The sequence below is a fragment of the Nicotiana tabacum genome, chromosome 22 (genome assembly GCF_000715075.1).
Source record: "Nicotiana tabacum cultivar K326 chromosome 22, ASM71507v2, whole genome shotgun sequence".
NCBI classification, from domain to species: Eukaryota; Viridiplantae; Streptophyta; class Magnoliopsida; order Solanales; family Solanaceae; genus Nicotiana; species Nicotiana tabacum.
In genome coordinates, this window is record NC_134101.1 from 64043310 (window position 1) to 64057201 (window position 13892).

General features: G+C 36.1%; 1 protein-coding gene across 1 annotated transcript; it reads right to left on the reverse strand.

Moving 5' to 3' along the window:
• Positions 1–4725: 4725 nt before the first annotated feature.
• Positions 4726–5238, reverse strand: LOC142175899 (secreted RxLR effector protein 161-like). The gene has a single exon (XM_075242905.1). It carries the CDS (start codon positions 5236–5238, stop codon positions 4726–4728), a length of 513 nt encoding a protein of 170 aa, XP_075099006.1.
• Positions 5239–13892: the final 8654 nt, after the last annotated feature.

A 13892-nucleotide genomic window follows, 5' to 3' on the forward strand; every position in this document is an offset into this window, starting at 1 on the left:
TTCTGCGATGAGGCTTGGCCCTTCCCCTTTTCCGTTTCTGCGATCGCGAAGCCGCATGCGCGACTCTGCTTCTGCGGTAAGGAGTGCGCATCTGCGGCCACTGTTCTTCCTAGTCCAGGCCGCATCTGTGACCATTTTGTCGCTTTTGCGGTCACACACCTACGACCATTTCCATCGCAGGTACGATTGCACCAGAACTGGAAAAATTCTAGAATTGCTCCAAGTCAAAATTTGGTTCGTTTAACCATCCGAAATTCACCCGAGGCCCCCAGGACCTCAACCAAATATACCAATCAGTCCTAAAACATCATACGAATTTAGTCTAAGCCTCAAATCACATCAAACAATGCTAAAATCACGAACCATACCCTAATTCAAGCTTAATGAAACTAAGAACTTTCAACTTCTACATTCAACGCCGAAACCTACCAAATCAAGTCCGATTGACCTCAAATTTTGCACATAAGTCATAAATGACATAACTGACCTATTCCAATTTTGAGAATCGGATTCCCGCCCCAATATCAAAAAGTCAACTCTCCGGTCAAACTTCCAAACTTAAATTTTTATTTTCGCCATTTCAAGCCTAATTTAGCTACAGGTTTCCAAATAATTTTTCGGACACGCTAATAAGTTCAAAATTACCATACAGAGCTATTGGAATTATCAAAACTCTATTTCGGGGTCGTTTACACATAAGTCGATATCCGATCACTATTTTAACTTAAGCTTTAAACCTTGGAACTAAGTGTTCCAATTCATTCCAAAATCTCACCGGACCCGAACCAATCACCCCGAAAAGTCACATAACAACTGCAAAGCATAAATTGAACAGTAAATGGGGGAACGAGATTATAATACTCAAAACCACCGGCCGAGTCGTTACACTAACATTGCATATAATTATGGATTTAGATGAAAATGAAGATGTTAAGACATCTTTATTTCACAAGAGGATTCAAATGTGCTTGATGAAGATGATTTGTTAGTGTTAGATATGCCATGAGTACCTTAAAAATATTTTTAAGTAGTTTGTTTTGAGTATTGACTTTTAATGAATGAAATATTGTCCTCCTTTTTTTGTGTTTTATAGTAATCTATTGGAACAATATCAAAAGTTATTATGTTTTGCTGAAACTATAAGTTCAACAAGTATATATATATATATATATATATATATATATATATTCACTCTAGAGTCTATGTGGAAGATAAAATTGCTGAGGCCGCATCGAATGACATGGTCATATTTGGCTTCGCTGAAAAGAGCATTCTAAAGTAAACAAACATGGGACAAGAATGATCATATATGTGTTTTCATATGAAAAGATTCTTTATTTATAAAGCTGAAATATCTCTTTATATGAAATTTATGTAAAACTCTTTCTTTGTAATTCTAGCTAGGATTTCTTTGGGTGCTAATTGACTTAAATCAAATATCTTTTTTAACTGGTCTGAGCTCCTCATTAATCCCCTATGGAGTTTCAAATCAGTTGGAGATAATGAAACATCCTTACGAATTCCTCAATTCCTCAAAAACTGTATAAACAGAAAACAGAAAGTGTCTCAGGTAGTACAATGAAAATAACTTAAATTGGAGCTCTATACTGCTTTCTTTTGCTCATATTTAGCAAATGTTCAACTTTGAATTTTCGGTTCACTTCGTGGGGCTAAGTTTCCCTATACAGTGGTTTGTGAATAATTGGGTAAACAAAATACAAATTAAATTGAAAAAGGTACTCATAATTTACTCGCGAAATAAACTTCCTGAACTTATAATTTAAATACCATCTGATGTTGTTTATGATAAATAGAAAGGAACATTAAATTTTCATAATCAAATAAATTTGTTTGTTGATATTTTGTTAGATACTCAGGAATAAATAAAATAGGTCTGTGATACTTTGTTAAGAAATCTTATGTCACGATCCAAGTCCATGGTATGTATTATCAGTTTTGGCCCAACAGACCTCACAGATTTGTCTCTTGGGTTATATCATTATCGAACCCAAAAACACGTTTACGATGTGAACTTGTGTCACACCTTATAAAACTCTTCACTTTTCTCTTCCATTTCGATGTACAATTAACTTAAGGTAATATGTGTATCCCCACTTCAGAAGCTTGCGAACCTAGAAGCATGCTAGTCCTGCATGACTCGCCCTTGTCAGTCCGCCTCCCGTCATGCGTGTCCCATTCACCCTCCTAGAGATTCAACGTCCTCGCTGAGATTTGTCTCACTACCGTACTGAAGGAGCGTCAACCACAGATACCATTTCTAGGTTGGCTTTGCGGGGCAAATTAATCCTAATTTTTTATAATAATAAATATTATCATATAATATATCATATATCTTATACTTAAAGTTTGAATACCCAAACTCTAAAGTTAATTTACAAATATATGCTTTAAAAATATTAATCTACAAATATATCCTTTAAAATCTGAGTGACCATTTTGCCCTTAAGAAAAAAATTACCTTCCAAGAAATGATTATTTTTTATTACATTGAGTTGAAAATGAAGAATTATTTCATCTACCATAAATTTCTTAATCATTTTTTATAACCTTTTCACATTTCGAGCCTTTATTAATTGTTGTTGACATTCTTACTGTACTTTTATAAATTAACGAAGACTGCAAAGTGTCTAATTAGTTCCTTTTTTTTTGGCTAATTATAAGTATTTTTATTTATTAAAGAGATATGTACATCTCAAAAACAAAATAAAAACTAAAGTTTCACATAGTCCCAACTTTCAGACAAAAACATGATAATACAAATTTACTTCATCTACCCAATTAGGAACTACTGAGTATTCATCATACACATCTACTTAGGGTAGAAATTGAGTTGCTGTAATCAGTTCATTACTTTATCCTTTTCCTCTTCTGTCGATCAGAAATCTTATTCTTTGGTGTGTTTTGCTCGAGTCCAACTACACAAACATCTAAGTCTATTTCTTTTCCTCTAGGCTCTAGACAAGAGTATTTTTGTTCCTTTTATTATTTTGTTCTAGGACTTCAAGGTATGTCATTTATCTTTTAGACCTTTGGATTTCTATGTTATTTTAGGCAAAGTCATATCGGGAAACTATCTAGAAATTAATATCATGGACTAGGCATCATTTGGGAAGTACTAAACCGCTTCATTAATCCTTAGGGGAAAAAAGCAAAATTCTCTATTTCATAGTAGTAATAAGTTTGCCTTAATTAGTACAACTCTTAGAGGCTTCAGCCTTTTTCCTTTTTTAAAAAAAAAATTTCTTTTACAAGTATGAATATGCCCTTGTCATAAAAATATCCTGATTTTCATCTTTTCTTCTTCTTTTTTTTTTTTTTTTAATTATCCCCTTTTCACTTTATATGACTGTGCAAATTATTGTAACCCAAGGTCTTATTCAGTAAAATGTTTTGATTATTTCTTTAGACTTCAGTCAAAAAGTCTTCTTAACCTTCGATTTATTATTTGTATAAATCAACTAATATTCTTTCTCCTAATTTATAGATGAAAAGACTCATAATTTTGAATCGGACAAAAAACACATGTATAATAATTTATGTTTATCAATTAAATGTTTCTGATATCAATATCTATTAGGTATCTCTATCACAATTAACTACTACTTCTTGTCAGACATTTACACAACCTAAAAATGTCTAATACATATAGTGAGCAGAATTACAGCGGAATAGAAAGATCGACTTACCTCCGCCATTATTGTTTGAGATAAAACTTTGTGTATAGGTACTTCTACACAGTATCAACTCGCTTTAGATGGTGTAGTGACTTTCTAAATTGCACGGTATAGGGATCTATCACGACCTTCTTAAATAGGAAATCATCCTATATTTTTCTCCATCAGAAACACACAGATAGCTAACGGGTAATTAATGTATCATAAGTTAACTTCACTTTGATTTAGACATAACATAATATTAATAAAGACATTGTAACTTTAAGTCTTTATGTAAGTTCATGTCTCAACAATAAAGAAGAAAAATAAGAAATGGACTTTCACATGAATATGGACCACTTAAATGAATAAGTAACTTATATTCTCCCACTTGGTCCGCATATACTTACAATGTTACTCAAAACTCGCCAATTATTCTTTCTGTAAAAGAAAAAAATACATGAATCATAGTGATAAGTCCTCTAAGAACGAGTATTATCTTCCATGTATCATAATGTATCATGCCTCTAATCCTTAGCTCATATTTCTTAATGAATAAACTCAATATTTACTCTAGATCCATACTTTAGCGATATTTCTCAAAATAACTGAATGTGTACACAATAACAATATGAGAAATTTCACATAATATTAGAGTTTCATCAATATTCGTTGTTACAAAAAAATAATTTACATAGTGAAACCAAGTTCCATTCTAACAACATGATCCATAAATTTAAGGATCAACTAACATCAATTCAGTGCTAATGTGCTCAATGACCACTTTTTTTAATCTTTAATACTTTTTCTTATGGCTAGATACTTAATATATATATATATGCTTACTTCGACTCCCACTTTTGTTATTCTTAGCCATAAAAATAGTAACTGAATTATCACAATATATTCTTAATGGCCTAGAGATCGAATCGATGATACTAAGCCCATAAATGAAACTCCTCAATTATACACCACGTGATGTAGCCTAAAAATAAGAAACGAACTCAGCCTCCATAGTGAAAGTAGCAGTCAGAGTCTGTTTGGCATTCCTCTAAGATATAGCTCCACCAGCCAACACAAAAATGTATCCTAATGTTGATTTGCATGAATCAACATAGCCAGCAAAGTCTGAATTATAGTGGCCAATCACTTCCAAATTTTCTGGTCGTTTGAACATAAACATGTAGTCTTTTGTCCCTTGAAGGTATCTTAAAACTTTCTTTACAGCTATCCAATAGTCAAGACTTAGGTTACTCTGATATCTTCTTAACATTTCAACAACAAATGCAATATTAGGTCTAATGCAAATATGAGCATACATTAAGCTTCCAACAACAGAAACATATGGAATGTTCTTCATTTGTTCCCTCTCAAGGTCGTTCTTCGGGAAGTGGTTCAAATTGAACTTGTCATCCTTCACTATGGGAGCTACACTTGGTGAACAATCCTTCATCTGAAATCTCTCTAAGATTTTGTTGATATAGGTTTCCTGGAATAAACCTAAAATACCTCGATATCTATCTCGATGAATCTTAATGCAATTGATATAAGATGCATCACCCATTTCTTTCATATCAATTTTTTTAAGAGAGAAATTGTTTCACTTTATATAGCATTCCCTTATTATTGAGTGCAAGAAGTATATCAACCACATATAAAATTAGAAAATAAATTTTACTCACATTGATCTTCTGCTATATACATTATTCCATAATGTTCTCAATAAATTAAATGAAGAGATAACATCATGAAGTTTTAAATACTATTGACGGGAGGCTTGCTTCAATCTATATATGGATTTCTTTAGCTTGTATACCAAGTTCTCACCATTACTAGAGGAGAATCCTTCAGGTTATTTCATCTAAACCTCTTCCTCTAGATCCCCATTGAAAAATACGATTTTCACATCCATTTTATTGTAATTCTAAATCAAAATGTGCTATTATGCCAACATGATGCGTAAGGAATCCTTCTTAGATATAGGAGAAAAAGCCTTTGTATAATTGATTCCTTCCTTTTGATTAAATCCTTTCGCAACGAGTCTTGCCTTATATCTCTCTATGTTTTCAATGAGTCTATTTTAGTTTTAAAGACCCATTTACATCCAATGGCTTTTACACCACTATGCAACTCGACAAGATCCCATACCTCATTACTCTTCATGGAGTTCGTCTCTTCTTTCATGGCATTGTACCATAATTTTGATGCTTTATAACTCATAGCTTGTGAATAAGACTCAGGATCATTTTCGGCTCCAATGTCAAATTCTTGTAGATACACAACATAATCACTAGAAATTGTTGATTTTATTTCACTAGTAGATATTTTTTAATATTATATCAATATCTTCCCGAGGATCATGTTGTTCAACTGGTTGTTCAATATAATAGTTTCTAGAATTTCTTGAACAATTTGATTTACTGAAATATTCTCAGAAGCTTATGGAACCTCAATGAGTGGTTTCTCAACACCCAATTGTACTTGAGGAGTGTTATGTACAATAACTAATCTTTCACTTGAAGTGGAAGGCTGCTTGCTTATAGATACTATATTCTGAAATTAATCACTGCCATTAATCAAGTCATTTTCAAGAAATTTTGCATTTCTTGACTCCAAAATTCTAGTGCTATGAGATGGACAATAAAATCGGTAACCTTTAGACCTTTCGGCATATCCAATGAAATACCCACTAATGGTCCTCAGATCCAGTTTCTTTTCTTGTGAGTTGTATACTCTAACTTCAAATGGGCATCCACATACGTGTATATGTCGCAAACTCGATTTTTAACCTTTAAATAACTCAAAAAGGTATCCTTTGGACAGCCTTGGTTAGAACTCGATTTAACATATACACTAGTGTTTTAAGAGCTTCAATCCACAAGGACTTAGGTAGCTTAGAGCTACTTAACATACTTCGCACCATGTCTATTAAAGTTTAATTTGTTTTTTCGCTACACCATTTTGGTTTGGAGAACCAGGAATAGTATATTGGGGAACAATCCCATTTTCTTGAAGAAACTTAGCAAATGGATCTGGTGTTTGTCCATCCTCAGTGTATCGGTCATAATACTCACCACCTCTATTAGATCTCACAATCTTAATTTGCTTTCCGCATTGTCTCTCTACTTCAACCATAAAAACCTTAAAGACTTCTAATGCTTCGCTCTTATTATGAAGCATGTAGAGATATATATATTGTGAGTAATCATCTACAAAGGTGATAAAGTATTTTTGACCATATGCAAACTCTGAAAATCACAAGGCAGTGATTAAAATTACTCTGATATAAATTGTAAGACATTTACATAACCTAAACATATCTAACACATATAGAGAGAGCGAAATTGCAGCGGAATATGAAGATCGACTTACCTCCCTCCATTGTTGTTTGAGATAAAACTTTGTATATAGGTAATTCTAAACTATAGCAACTCATTTTAGATGGTGTAGTGACTTTCTAAATTGCACAGTATAATGACCTATCACCACCTCCTTAAATAGGAAATCATCCTACGTTTTTTCTCCATCAGAAACACATAGGAAGCTAATGGACAATTAATGTATCATACGTTAACTTCACTGTAATTTAGACATAATATCATACTATATTATAAGTATGAAAACCTTAAGTTAAAGTAAATTTACAATAATATCCTTTAAAATTTGAGTGACATTTTTACCCTTAATAACTAATTATTCTTTCCAATTCTTCTAAAGTTTGCTTTTTTATTTTAGTACTTACATTGGCATTTAGTGAATTTATTAGTACATTATATACATCTAAATCTACACATTTTCTAGAGTTAATATTTTAGAATTTCTATGGACTTTCATGTCTTCAATAGCTAACTTTTGCAATTCCCAACTGTTTATCTTTTATTGTTGCTCTCTCAATGATAACTTTTTAAATTCTAACTCAATAAAGGCTGTTTTATTTCTTTCGACCCTCATCCAAATGTGCACATAATGGGAATGGAAAAGTTTTTGAGGGCTGATCAAAATACTTTTCGCTTAGATATTGTATAAACAACAAAGACGTCCACACACAACAATCCAGATGATTTTTGGCAAAAGGAATCATGTCTAATTTGCTTCTTAGTTTGTTACCAATATTTCATACCCAAGTTATCTCTACTTCTTTTATGGTCTTTTCTTCACCACTTCATCAAAGTTTCTATCTTCTTATCAGGTAAATCAGCCGATCTTTTCATTTTTAAATTTAATTGCACAAAACACTCCCAGTTTCTTTATTTTTAAAAATTATTCACTGTGAGTATATTTTTTGCGTATTTTTCTTGTCACGACCCAACTCCATGTCAGGCCGTGAAGGCGTCCAACACCGTTACTGGACAAGCCAACTGCGAACAACTTATTGATTTCCCATTTAGTTTTACTTATTTATAACATATTTGGTAAATAAAGGATTTTTTTGGCAAACAAACGGAAACATCTAAAACAGTTATAACTATTGAATTACAACCCAAACTGAAAATCAAAGTCTACTAATACGTGCCAAGATCTGGTGTCACAAGTATGTGGGCAACTAGTAGAATATACAAAAGATGAATATCCTACTGTCTGAAACAGAATAGACAGATAAAAATAAAAGAGAAACTCCGGCATGCTGCTGAACGGCTCAGAAGGGGCAGCTCACCGTGAAGTCTCGGTCCAAGATCAGGTACGCGCGCCGGGGGGATAACTAGATGCATCAGCCTCAGATCCTGTACAATTAAGTACAGAAGCGTAGTGTGAGTACATAAATAATATGTACCCAGTAAATATCCCGCCTAACCTCGCAGAAGTAGTGACGAGGGATCGACTTGACACTTACTAGGCCAATAATAATGTAATAAAAGTATTGTGCTAAGCATGGATATCCTGAATGATACTGTCAGTTCAACAACAGGAAGAGATAACTCCTTCTTTCATAATTATAACTTAAATTTCAGTAATACCATTTAGCAACTTACATTTCAAGGCATTTAAGCAGAATAAATTATGGAGAATTTTCAAATAATTAGCATGCGCAATTATGCCGAGGTCGTACGGTCCGGTCCAACATAATATTAAATTGTGCACTACCGGAGGGTCGAACGGCGCAAACCATAGATGCATTTATTTATTACCGAGGTGCTCGGCCAGATCCACAAAGAATAATTAATTTTCAAGAAAATACAAGTTTCTCATTTATAGTCAAATATCTCATACAAACCTTCAAGTGAGTGAATTTAACCTTATACAATTCTTTTATCAATTTCTATCATGACTAAGTGATTATATTAGCAAGTATGGACACAAACATTCCAAGTATAGCATGATACGGGTCCTAGACTACCCGGACAATAGCATAATAGTAGCTACGTATAGACTCTCATCACCTCGTACATACGTAGCCCCCACAATTAGGTACAAATATTTTATTTAATTCACTTACGGGGTTAATTCCCTATTACAAGGTTAGAAAGGAGACTTACCTTGTCTTAAAGCCCACTTTCAATTTAAGAACGCGCTCAAACCTCCAAATTGACGCCAAACGACTCGAAGCTAGTCAAACATTACATAGACTAGTCAATCTATGCTCAAAAGTTCATAACTCCATCATTTAAGTGATTACCCAACCTAAATTACAAAATTTCTAAAATTCACCCCAGGCCTACGTGCCCGGATTCCGAAAATTTTTAAAGAAAGTTGTTACCCATAACCTTAGTGTAATGACTCGGCCGGTCGTTTCGAGAGTTATAGCCTCGTTTCCCCCATTTCTGCTTTTTTTTTATGTTTTTCAGCTATGTTATGATATACCAGGTTAGTTGGTTCGAGTCCGGAGTGGTTTCGGAGTGGAATGAGACACTTAGTCTCTTATTTAGGAGTTTAAGTTGGAAAAATAAACCGGATATTGACTTATGAGTAAACGACCTCGGATGTGGACTTTTATGATTTCATTAGCTTCGTTAGGTGATTTTGCACTTAGGAGCGCGTCAGGAATGTAATTTGGAGGCCCGTGGTAGAATTAGGCTTGAATTGGCGAAAGTTGAAAATTCGACAATTTTGGTCGGCAGTGAAAAATTTGATATCGAGGTCGGAATGGAATTCCATAAGTTGGAGTAGGTTCGTAGTGTCATTTGTGATGTGTGTGCAAAATTTGAGGTCATTCGGACGTGGTTTGGTTGGTTTCGGTATCGGTTGTCGAATTTGTAAGTTTAGAAGTTCTTAGGCTTGAATCCGAGGGTAATTTGGTGTTTTGATATTGTTTTGAGTGATTCGAAGGTTCGACTAAGTTCGTATGGTATTTTAGGATTGGTTGGTATATTTGGTTGAGGTCCCGGGGGCCTCGGGTGTGTTTCGGGTTGAGTTTTGAGCGAGTACGGGCATTTTCGGAACTCAGGTATGGTTCTGGTGCTTTGAATTTCGTGGACCTCAGCAGAATTTCACAGCCGCGCTTGGAATTTCGCGGACCGCATAATTCTGCCGTGGCCGCACTTCGGGGAAAAGTTTTACAAATCTGCTGGTCCGACTTCCGAAGCCTATATCTTTTGATCTACAAAGAAATTTTGAGATGATTCAAAAACTAAAGTTGTAGCCCTTCTTCTGTAGTTTCCAGAAAGGTAAAGAAGTCATCATTTCGATATCTGCAGAGAAAGTTATGGCCAATATACTAAATCCTGGCAGTGCAACCACCAAAAGTGCGGCCGCACCATTTTGTTTCGCGACCGTAGGACCTGGGAGGCACGACCGTGCTCAGAATTTCGCAGACCGCATAGTGGGAGTTCAGAGGGTGCACTATATAAACGGGGTTTATGGTATTATTTCACATTTTGGACCTAGGGAGCTCAGTTTGTGGCGATTTTTCGTGGGTTTTTCAAGAAATTCATCGGGGTAAGTGATTCTAACTCGAATTTGGTTAATATACATGAATATATCAATGATTTCATCATATGATTAGTACTTTGAGGTGAAAATTTGTAGAAACTTCAAAAAATGAATTTTTGGCATTTGAATGTCAATTCGAAGTCGGATTTGAGTGAAACTAGTATGGTTGGACTCGTGATTGAATGGTGTTCGTAAATTGTGACTTTTACCCGATTTCGAGTCGTGGGCCTAGGGACCGGGTTTGAGCCAATTTCCGATTTTTGGTCTAAATTAGTAGTTTTCTTGTAGAATTCATTCCATTAGCATACATTGATGGTATTGTACTGATTGTGAATAGATTCGGAGCATTTGAAGGCCGAGTCGAGAGGCAAGAGCATTGCGGGGTAGAGATTTGACCAGTTTGAGGTAAGTAACGATTGTAAATCTAGTCCTGAGAGTATGAAACCTCGGATTTCGTATCATTCTACTATTTTGAGGTGACGCACATGCTAGGTGACGGGCGTGTGGGCGTGCACTATTAGAGATCCTGACTTGGTCCGTCCCGTAGCAACTGTAAAGTTGCATATTTTGTTGAAACTATATGATACTTATATGTTTTAGAAAGAGTTTTCTGTAAATTGGGTTGAATGCCATGTTTGGGTCTTGTGCCAGTGCTGTTTGGACCCTTAGGGGCCTTTTTTTACTATCATATCGCTGTTTTCGATTTAAAAATCTATACTCAGTCATGGTTATACCTGTTTACTGCATAACTCAGTTTTTCTTACTCTATTTTGATACATATAAATGTTGTTTTGGGCTGAGTACCCTGTTTTTACTGAAATGCCCGAGTGGCTTGAGAGGTTTATGACTGAGTGAGGCTGAGGGCCTAACTTGTGAGGATATTTATGGGATCGGGATGCACGCCGATATAGGCCTAGGGCCTGAGTGATTTATACCATGATTTGGCTTGATATAGCGCTTGAGCTGAAAGAGCCCCTCCGGAGTCTGTACACACTCCCAGTGAGCGCATGTACCTACTGAGTGCGAGTGCCGAGTGCTGAGTGATTGGGAGGCATGAGTGATTGTGAGGTATGTACGAGAGGCATGAGTGATTGTGAGGTTTGCCCGAGGGGCTGTATATGAGTGATGTTTTGCCCGAGGCGCTCTTTATGATTTCATCATTTTTGCTCACCTTTGCATTTGAGCCTCTGTTTGAAACTGTTGAAAAATATCTTTAAATGACTTTTACTGGAACTGAGTTTTAAACGAGATGATTTGATTCAAACACTGATTTTTAAAGCATGTTGTATTTTACCGAGATTTCATGATGTGAACTTTAAATCCTTTGTTGCTCGTAACTACTGTTCAGCCTTTATTTACTGCTGTTACTTACTGAGTTGGCGTACTCACGTTACTACCTGTACCTTATGTGCAGATCCAGGTGTAGCTGGACACGGTAGCCGTTGTTGATTATTCTGGTTGTAGATTTTTTCGGGGATAGCAAGATAGTTGCCTGGCGATCGCAGCCCTACTCTTCTCCCTCTTATCTTCCTTTAGTTGTATTTAGCTATTTTCCAGATTATGTTAGTCTTGATATTGTCAGATAAATTATAGTAGATGCTCATGACTAGTGACACTCCGATGTCGGGCTTTTATTTTTCGCACTTTTATTTTGATTTGAACTCCTTTATGAAGGTTTTTATGTTACATAGCCTTGAAATTACCTTTGAAAAAAATAATAATATCGATTGTTTGAAAAATGAGTCGGCTTGCCTAGTTCCACGATAGGCACCATCACGACAGGGTTAGTTTGGGTCGTGACACTTAGGAACATAAATATATGACTTTTACTAAATTCCATAACAAATTTCTTGGTTAAATCTCATTTTTATCAAAAACCTAGGTTTTCACCTAAACACATGATTTTTTCTAATTTACATGTTATAATCTACCTATAAACTATGTAGTTAACTCACATTAAGTAGAAATTACTTACCGCATAAAGCTAGGTTAAAATTCCCTCCTTCAAAGCTCTCAAATCGCCCAAGAGTTAGAGCAATTGTGATAAAAATGGCCTAATTAAATGAGCCCTCACTGCCCAGCGACTTTTGCACCTGCGGTGCTTTGGGCCGCACCTGCAGTAATTGCCTCCCAGGTGCACCTTTACCTCATCTGGTCAGGCTCCGCATCTGCGGACAAGAAGGGCCGCTTCTGCAAGCCTAGCCGCACCTGCGACCATGTCTCTACGGATTCTGGGCTGCCCTCCATTTCTCGCTTCTGCGGCTCGCGGCTCGCACCTGCGAGCCCGCACCTGTGGCTGACCAAGCGCAGGTGCGATTATGACAGATCAGGGAGCTTCAGCTGTTGCTCCAAGCTCCCAACTTGGTTCGAGCCTCGTCTGATTGACACTCGGGGCCCCCGGGACCCCGCCCGAGTATACCAATAAATTTAGAATCATAAAACGGACTCGCTCGAACTCTCGGAACACCCGTACAACATTAAAACTAAGAATCACCCCCTAAAATCAATTAAATCAAACTTAAGAACTTCAAGTTCTTCAATTTACTTCCAATGCGCCGAAACGTACTTATACTACTCGGAATGATACCAAATTTTGCGTGCAAGTCTTAAATGACACTATGAAACTATTCCCTATCTCGTAAATTCCATTTGGACCTCGATATCATCAAAACCCGCTCCAAACCAAATTTAAAGGACTTCTAAAACTTTCAAGAACCAAATTTTACTATTAGGTGCCAAAACGCTCCCTGGTCACCCAAAACCCGATCCGAACATACGCCCAAGTCCGAAATCATCATATGAAACTATTGGAACCTTTAAATCCTGATTCCGAGGTCGTTTACTAAAAATGTTGACCGAAATCAAACTTGGCCTTTCAAGCCAACCGTAAGGAACCAAGTGTTCCGATTTCAATCCAAACTCTTCTAAACCCCGAACCAACCATCCCCGCATATCATAAATCAGTAAGAGAAAGTATGGGAAGTCGTATTTAGGAAAACGGGGTTCTAGAAAGCATAACGACCGGTCAGGTCATTACATTCTCCACCTCTTAAACAAACGTTCGTCCTCGAACGGGTTTAGATTCATACTTGAAGTGCTGAATAAGTGTGGGTATCTGCTCCGCATGTCCTCCTCGAACTCCCAGGTCACCTCCTCGACTGGTTGGCCCCTCCATTGAACCTTTACCACGGAAATCCTCTTGGATCTCAACTGGCGATCATGTCTAGCAACAATGGCAATTGGCTCCTCCTCATAACCCAAGCCCTCATCAAGCTGAATAGTGCTGAAGTCTAACACATGTGATAGGTCACCATGATACCTCCGGAGCATAGACACGTGAAAAACTAGATG